At 40.6% G+C, this 9,503-nt stretch overlaps 1 protein-coding gene across 5 annotated transcripts in view; it reads right to left on the bottom strand.

Moving 5' to 3' along the window:
* Window positions 1–7,575: 7,575 nt before the first annotated feature.
* The window catches only part of atrnl1b (attractin-like 1b), a 1,086,143-nt gene continuing 1,084,215 nt past the window's right edge, over window positions 7,576–9,503 (bottom strand). For 4 of the 5 annotated variants that reach the window (XM_063072023.1, XM_063072026.1, XM_063072028.1 and 1 more), the window contains one exon: window positions 7,576–9,393. In XM_063072023.1, the coding sequence (XP_062928093.1) occupies window positions 9,269–9,393 (125 nt within the window). In that variant the 3' untranslated portion in view covers window positions 7,576–9,268. The remainder of the gene's footprint in view (window positions 9,394–9,503) is intronic. The other variant, XM_063072024.1, reaches the window with a different exon arrangement.

Below are 9,503 nucleotides of genomic sequence, written 5' to 3'. Positions count from 1 at the left end.
TAGTGAATACTGAAGCAAAGTATTCATTAATTACCTCTGCTATTTCCTCCGGTTCCATACACACTTTCCCACTGTCACATTTGATTGGTCCTATTCTTTCACGTCTTATCCTCTTGCTCTTCACATACTTGTAGAATGCCTTGGGGTTTTCCTTAATCTTGCCCCCCAAGGCCTTCTCATGGCCCCTTCTGGCTCTCCTAATTTCCTTCTTAAGCTCCTTCCTGTTGGCCTTATAATCTTCTAGATCTCTAACATTACCTAGCTCTCTGAACCTTTTGTAAGCTTTTCTTTTATTCTTGACTAGATTTACTACAGACTTCGTACACCACGGTTCCTGTACCCTACCATAACTTCCCTGTCTCATTGGAGCATACCTATGCAGAACTCCACACAAGCATCCCCTGAACATTTGCCACATTTCTTCCGTACCTTTCCCTGAGAACATCCATTCCCAATTTAAGCTTCCAATTTCCTGCCTGATACCCTCATAATTCCCCTTACTTCAATTAAACACTTTTCTAACTTGTCTGTTCCTATCTCTCTCCAATGCTATTGTAAAGGAGATTGAATTGTGATCACTATCTCTAAAATGCTCTCCCACTGAGAAATCTGACACCTGACTGGGTTCATTTCCCAATACCAAATCAAGTACAGTCGATATTTGGGAAATTAAAATCTCCCACCACGACAACTCTGTTATTGTTACACCTTTCCAGGATCTGTTTCCCTATCTGCTCCTCGATATCCCTGTTACTATTGGGTGGCCTATAAAAAACACCCAATAGAGTTATTGACCCTTTCCTGTTCCTAACCTCCACCCACAGAGACTTCGTAGACAATCATTCTATGATGTCCACCTTTTCTGCAGCCGTGACACAATATCTGATCAACAGTGCCATGCCCCCGCCTCTTTTGCCTCCTTCCCTGCCCGTTCTGAAACAGCTAAAACCCGGCACTTGAAGTAACTATTCCTGCCCCTGAGTCATCCAAGTCTCTGTAATGGCCACCACATCATAGCTCCAAGTCCTGATCCAGGCTCTAAGCTCATCCGCTTTGTTCCTTGCATTAAAATAGACACATCTCAAACCGTTGGTCTGAGCGTGTTCCTTCTCCATCACCTGCCTATCCTCCCTCACACACTGTCTCTAAGCTTTCTCTATTTGTGAGTCAATCAGAAAGGATCTGGCAAGTGTGCATTGGGACAGGCTGTTTACTGGCAAAGGTCAGTGGGAGACTTTCAAAAGTGAAATTCTGAGAGTACAAAGCTTGCATCTGCCTGTCGGAATAAAAAACAAAGATAACTGTTGTCGGGAACTTTGATTTTCAAGAGATATTGAGGCCCTGGCTAAGAGACAAAAGGAAGTACATAGCTAATAAATGGCAAATGGAATTTAGTGCAGGGAAGTGCAAGGTTTTGCACTTTGGTGGGACCAACCAGGGAAGGTCTTACACAGTAAACAGCAGAGGACCGAGGAGTGTGGTAGAACAAAGGAATCTGAGAATACAGGTCATAATTAATTGAAAGTGGTGTCACAGGTAGATGATGTCATATAGAAAGCTTCTGGCACATTGGCGTTTATAAATTAAAATACTGAGTACAGGAGAGGGGATGTTATGTTGAAGTTGTATAAGACATTCGTGAGGCCTAATTTGGAATGTTGTGTGTAGTTTTGGTCATCTACCTACAGGAAAAATGTAAATAAGGTTGAAAGAGTACAGAGAAAATTTACAAGGCTGTTAAAACATAGAAACATTGAACACCTACAGCACAATACAGGCCCTTCGGCCCACAAAGTTGTGCCGAACATGTTCCTACCCGACATATGTTGCCAGGTCTGCGGACCTGAGTTATATGGAAATATTGAATAGGTTAGGACTTTATTGCTTGGAATGTAGAAGATTGAGAGGAGAATTGATATACGTATACAAAATGATGAGAGGTAAGTTCAAGCAGGCTTTTTCCACAGAAGTCATTGGTTAAAGGAGGAAGTTGGAAAGTTTAAGGGGAATACGAGAGGAAACTTCTTCACCCGGAGGGTTGTGAGAATACAGAATGAGCTGCCAGTGCACATGGTGAATGCAAATTCAAGTTCAATGATTAAGAGAAGTTTGTGAAACCCCTTTCTACTGCGTGTCTCTAGAGATGCGGCTTGTTATCCCTCGCTGGTGTGAAAACCACATTTATCAGACTCCGTATATCTAGGGTAGATATGACCTGGATCTTACTGCTCCCATGAAATCACCCATCACAGACTGTACAATGCATACGATTATAAAGGAAGCATATTTAAAAATGTTAACTTAACCAAACTGTTATTAAAGAAAAAAAAGAAAAACAAAAGGGCCCATCATAATTAAACAGTCAAATGTCTACTTAAGTTGGACCTCATCTTGAAATAGTCTTTAACTCATGAACTAGATCCTTGGTCTGCGTGAAAGCACACTCCACTTTCCGAATGTTGTTGGAAATCCAATCTCGACCAAACAGACTCTCCGATGGGAGTATTAGTCCTTCGTCCATGAAGTCATTCATCTGCACAAAATACCTTGTGCAACAGGGGTGCATCCTCAGCCATCTTCCCTCCTGTCTTCTCCCAGCTCCTGCCAGAAAGACCTCAACCCACACCAGTGTCCATCACAAAAACCTCTCCACCCAGCATTCTCTAGAACCTTCCCCCAATTCCACCATTCTGATTGGCTGACTCCATATTCCTAAGTTGAAGAACAAAGCCCCTTATCTCAGCTCAAACTCAGATAAGCTGAAAGCAGATCAGACTGCTCTTACAGAACTGCTAAAATGAAACACCTACAGCATAGCAGTAAAAATCTTAACCAGGTCATTACATTTGGATAGATGCATGGATGGTAGTGGTATGGAGGTCCCGGTGCAGGTCATTGAGAGTAGGCAGTTTAAATGGCTTGGCACAGACTAGATGGGCCAAAGAGCCTGTTATGTGCTGTAATTTCTACGACTTTATGGCATTATACATTGGGCTTAATATCCTTTCCGGAATATTCAACCACTGAGTTCAAGACCTAACTATGAGCTTTCTATGTCTTACAACTCAGTAGGATCCTATCCTGATGAATTGTCGTCAGAGAGATGCTACAAGTCCATCAGCACCAGGATGACACATCATCTCTGAAGATTCTTTCCTGTAGCTATCCAGCTTCTCAACGAAACTCACTGTCCCTCCACAACATCCGATAAATGCTCTTTCCTGCTCCTCTTGTTCTGTTGATAATTATTGAGTTTATTCACAGGTTCACATTCATTTCACTTTGATTATTGATGTTTGCAATTGTCTTGTAAATTGTTGGTTGCTATTGTGCTGTCTGTTGTGGTATTGTCCTGTGTTTTATGCTCGGCACTGAACCACAATCGATTCTGATACGTTTCGCATACTGACAATAAAGTGATTCTGATCCTGATTCAGTTAGAATCCAATGGGGAATTAACTCCCAGTAAGTGGGGCATTAGCAACATGTGTAACTGGCTCCATGTCTGTGGCCTGCAGCAATCAGTCTCCTGGACTGGCTGCAGCCCTGAACTGGCTCCATGTCCGCATGATTTGTTCTTTCTCTTTCACCCATTAGGTGATTGATGGTCTTTGTTGTGTGTGTACTTTTTGTGGATTCCGTTGTATTTCTTTGTTTTATGACTGCCTGCAAGAAGACAAATCTCAAGGTTGTATATTAGGAGAACGGGCAAGAAAGTAGCAAATCAAATACAATGTTGGAAATCACATAGCCATGCACTTTGGTAGTAGAAATAAATGTGCCGACTATTTTCTAACTGGGAGAACATCCAGGAATCTGAGATGAGAGGGACTTGTGGGCCCTTGCGCAGAACAGCCTGAAGGTTAACTTGCAGGTTGAGTCAGTGGTGAGGAAGGCAAATGCCATGTTCGCATTCATTTCAAGAGGTCTAGAATACAACAACAAGGATGTGAGGCTGAGGCTTTATAACACACTGGTGAGCCCTCACCTTGAATATTGAGAACAGTTTTGGGCCCCTCATCTTAGAAAAGATGTGCTGGCATTGGAGACGGTCCAGAGGAGGTTCACAAGGATGATTCCAGGAATGAGGAACATTTGATGGCTCTGGGTCTGTACTCGCTGGAATTCAGAAGGAAGGGGGGAATCTCATTGAAACCTTTCAAATGTTGAAAGGTCTAGACAGAGTAGATGTGGAAAGGATGTTTCCCATGGTGGGGAAGTCTAGGAAAGGAAGGCACAGTCTCAGGATAGAGGGACACCCTCTTAAAACAGAGGTGTGGAGAAATTTCTTTAGCCAAAGGGTGGTGAATTTGTGAAATTTGTTGCCACATGCAGCTGTGGAGGCCAGGTTGTTGGGTGTATTTAAGGCAGAGATTGATAGGTTCTTGATTGGACATGGCATCAAAGGTTATGGGGAGAAGGCCAGGAACTGGGGTTGAGGAGGAGATAAAGAAAAGTGTCAGCCATGATTGAATGGCGGGGCGGACTCAATGGGCCAGATGGCCTAATTCTGCTCCTACAGTATGTCTTATATGGTATACATACTTTGATAGTCAATGAAGTTTGTGCATCTGGAGATTCGTTCCCAAGCTCCAGCAGGCAATATCTGGCATGATCAGTCATAGTTAGATCCTTCATCAAGCTCTTAGTCCAAAAAAGATTTACTATGCATTGAGTTTGGCTAGTGATAATAGCGAAACATATTTATCTATTCCTTAGTTATTTGAACTTCCTTCCCTATAAAATGTCTTAGATTAATCCCAACTAAAATGTGCCTCTCAATAAAAATGTGGAAGCTTAATAAATTACCTCGTAAATGGAAATCACCTTTCCTTTTGCAGCTTTCCAAATCTGCTCAGTGATCGTTCTGTTAATAGGAGTTCCAGTTTGTACACACTCAAAATAATCCATGGAACTGTGCCAAATTACACCATTTACTTTAAAACTGGTGGATCTCCTGTGGATCAGCTGATGATAAACTGGTGATGCTGTATTTTAAAGCAAAGCGTTGTTTAATGGTTCTTTAAAATAGCCTTTATCAGTCAGATTGCAGACTATAAAAGAGAATGAAAGGGGGAAAGGTCTTCAAGTTCAAATGATAAAATAGGAAGTATGTGGGAACAGTAGAAAAATGCACTTGGGAGAAAAGAAGGTAATGAAAGCAATACAGATGAGAGGCTCAGCTTGGGGATTCTTATTGTATATAAAACAGGACACCAAAAAGCAAAGGAAATTGGAGCAGCATTGAATATAAGGAAGATGGGGCTAGTAGTCAGGGAACAGAAATGGAGACTTGGAGTCTAAAAGGATAAGGAAACTGAGGCAGAAATGAGAAAATACCAACTCACCTAAAAAGGAATCCTGAAACAAATGTAATGCAACAGTTTTCACCTTGGTGATTATCATCAGACTACACAGAGTCAGGCCCTTCAGCCCAATTGCTCCATGCCAACCAAGATTCCCATCTACGCTAATACTACTTGCATACCCTTGAGTCCTATTGCTCCAACCTTTTCTATGTACTGTAGTCATTCAAGTAACTTTTCAACATTGTTAATGGACCCTCCCTCACACTGAGCTCATTCTGTAGACCAATCGCCCTCTTGGTGAAAACTCCAACTAAATCTCTCTCCTCTCAAATTATGGTTGTGATCTCAGGATTGTTACCTGTACCATGTGCTAATGAGGCCAGAAATAGGAAGATTGTACAGTTTGATGCGTGGCTAAGGGGTTGGTGCAAGAGGGGGTGCTTCAGAGCTTTAGATGATTTGGCTCACTCCCAGAGAAGATGAGACCTGTACAGAAGGGGCGGTTTACAAATGAACTGGAGGGACACTAATAACCTAGCAAGGAGGTTTGCTAGTGCTGCACAAGGCGAGAGTTTAAACTAAAGTTGCAAGGGGATGGGAACCAGAGCATCAAAACAGTGATTGTGGAGAAAGATGTTGTTCAAACTACACAGAAGTTGAGGAAGCAAAAAGCTGAGTATGGTGGCATTAATGCTCTGAGATGCACATATTTCAAATGCAAGGAATATTGTAGGAAAGGTGGATGAGCTTAGGGCACGGATCAGTATGTGGAATTATGCCATTGTAGCCGTTAGTGAAACTTGGTTGCAAAGGGATATGGAGGGCTATGATCCGGGTGCAGGCCGAAGGAACTAAGCAAATTAATGGTTTGGCACAGACTAGATGGGCTGAAGAGCTTATTTCTGTGCTTATAGTTTTCTATGACTCTATTAAACTATACCCTCTCATTCTTGACTCGCCAAGCCCAGGTAAAAGACTATATGATACTATCCATGGCCCTCATGATTCTATACTCCACTATAAGATCACCCCTCGTTCTCCTGCATTCCACAGCTCAGCACCTCAAGTCCTGACAACTTTCTTATAAATCTCTTTTGCACTCTTTTCAGCTTAATAGCATCATTTTTGCAGCAAGGTGACCAAAACTGGGCATCAAATTTTGGATCTCCCCCTCCCCCTCGCACTTTCAAATCTCTTACTAACTCTTCCTTCAGTTAGTCCTGACGAAGGGTCTTGGCCTGAAATGTCGACTGTACCTCTTCCTAGAGATGCTGCCTGGCCTGCTGCGTTCACCAGCAACTTTGATGTGTGTTGCTTGAATTTCCAGCATCTGCAGAATTCCTGTTGTTATCATTTTCCAGTGATAGCCTTACCAATACCATGTACAACTGCAACATAAGCTCCCGACTTCTCTACTCAATATCTTCACTGATAAAGGCTAGTGTGCCAAAAGTCATCTTCATCAGCCTGTATACCTATGATATCAATTTTAGTACTTGTGCTCCTAGGTCCCGTTGTTCTACAAAATTTCTCAGAGCCCCACTTTTCACTGTGAAAGGCCTACCTTCAATTGTCTTCCAACAAAATGAGCAAAACCTCTTGCTTATCCATATTAAACTTGATTAGCCATTCCTCAGCCCACTTAGCCAGCTGATGAAGATCCCTTCATGATAACTACCGGTACCACCAATGCCAAAAACTATTTTGAACTGCAACTCAGCCAAGAATTGTCTACAATTCAGATTCTTCCTTCTTGACGTGAAGATCCTTGCATGTTTGGTCAAAGATATCCTCATCTGGTATGACTGTGACTGACAAACCTGAAGATGATTCACACTTTCCATTCTGTTGTCAACTTGTGGAGCATAGAATTTGGATATTTTTTGCTTGTTGAAACTTCTCAGTGAAATCTGGCCTCACTTTTTGAGCTAAACTTTCAAAATTTAATTTCTGGAAGAATTTTACCCCACACTCCCACTCACCCACCTCTCCACATACCACCCTATAGGATTCAATTTGTACAACAGATTTTGGTTATGGCTATTATTATTACTACATGTTGAAATGTTCCTTTACTAGTGATAACTCTGAAAATTAACAAACTGTATATTGGTCAGAAACCACTTTCTTTGCAACATGGTGAAATGTGCAATTTCTCATTTGTAGGATATAAGATTAATTCAGCAGAATTGCTCAAGATACAATATTAAATCAAAACTCAAAGTGTTTCAGAGCATTGATTCACATTCTGCAACAATTTCAACTTTGTTATTTCATGGACTCATTCGACTTTATTTCTTTTAACACCCAGGAGCCAACACTATTGAAAAAAAAATCATGTAACATCTCAAGTCAAAACAAAAATTGTCCATGATACACATGATACAGGAAAGAAAGTTGAAGAAACAATAATTTGAATTTTTTAATATGTTGAAGTTTCAAAATTGTTTTACATAGGCCCAGATTAACACAGATCTTATGTTGGCTGTTCCTTAATGATACAAATCTAAACATTTCCGTGTAAAATACTTCTTTGTGCAGTCACCTGACTGATGCTGTCAGATGTGTATTTACAGATGCGACAATTTTACAGATGAATGAATTAAGGTGGCAAGAGACAAATGGGTAAAAAAAACACGGAGCCCTTACCCAAAATATGAGGCATGAAAAACGTGGATCTTTCATCAGTCCTTAATACACAGTGACTTAAAAATGATTCCACGAGGTTAGAACTAAAATCTCACAGATAGTGCAAATGTAACATGAAGAGAACAGCTTCTATTGGTCCAAGATCATTGACTACTATAATTCTACTAGATTTCCTCAAGACATAAGAATCAGAGTAGATATTTTTACATGGTAGCTATCAGATGGGTTGCAATTTATTAAAAAATTATCCCTAAATGCGGGGCGATGGAATACTTCCACCAAATTTGTGTAGTTTAACTATAAATTAATACAATCAGTTGCATAAACCACCCAAGAACTGCAAAAGAAAAACAGGGACTCACTTTCCTCTTCTCCCCTGTGTCCTTCATTTCTTAGCTCTCATGCCAATCAATACTGATCAAAGTTACTTACTTGATGAATTCTGAGACTGCACAATCTGCTTTCCCTGCTTGGTGGTTCAGAATTTTGTTTCAGACAGATGTTGGTCAAACCACACCAAACGGGCATTGATTGGTATGTAGAGAAAACGTAGCTTGTGCAGATTTCATTAGATGTTTGCAATAAATAACATTTCTTTACAAATGCCCTCCTGATTCATCCGGAGAGCATTAATGTATTCCCTAAGAATGTAAACGCAGAATCCAGGAATGGCATAAATCGCAACAGATGTATATTTTTGTTCAATGATTAACATACAACTGGTTTCTAATTATTGATCCAGCACCACTGTAACATGCAATTAACCATGAATCAAACTGAACACTACAGTATTATTCCATGATCTCTTCATTAATTGGAAACTTCAGGGACAGTAACATTTGCATCAACATCTATGCGTTTCTTTCCTCCCCCTTCACATTTACCCAAGTTGCAGTACTGCATATTTCAAAAACATTCTTCAGTTAACACATTTGCATTAAGCTTTAAATTCTTAAATACTGATAGTTATTCAAACCACAATCAATTGCCATCAGCGTGTGGCTAAAATGAAAATAACATTTCTGTGGTCATTTAACGTATCTAATTTTATTTCCACAATCATATTTACAAACATGGTTAATGGTGTTGAAATGCAATAAATCGAATTGGCTGCGTTGAAGGCAAGTGTGACCTTTACCCACTGTTACAGGACCCATCGCTGACTTCATACGGCAAGATCACAGGGCAAGATTTTTTTTAATGTTCTTGTCACCTCTTGAAAAACTGAGGCTGTTGGGTGCCTCTAAATCAAAGCCATATCAAAAAGGAAAATGGCTTAAAGAATAAACAAGTGCAGTTTTTATTTTTTCTTATACACAAGTTCCTTGATGTGTTGGAGGGAGCTGCTTTCTGTTCCTAATGGCTGACGTCTTCTCTTTGCACTCACTTGGCTTTTGTTGTGAAATATCTATAAGTGCACTGGCTATTGCTAGACCTGCAAATACAAAAAAGAGAGATGATTAAATTCCCTAGGGTCTACCACATTCCGGCTGCCTCTCTGCATGATACCGCAATGAAAAGATCATCCACTCCAACTTCAATACA

Source organism: Mobula hypostoma, chromosome 19 (genome assembly GCF_963921235.1).
Source record: "Mobula hypostoma chromosome 19, sMobHyp1.1, whole genome shotgun sequence".
In the NCBI taxonomy this organism is placed as follows: Eukaryota; Metazoa; Chordata; class Chondrichthyes; order Myliobatiformes; family Myliobatidae; genus Mobula; species Mobula hypostoma.
Note: the sequence above shows the minus strand (reverse complement) of the source record. Positions and strands in the feature narration are given on the sequence as shown.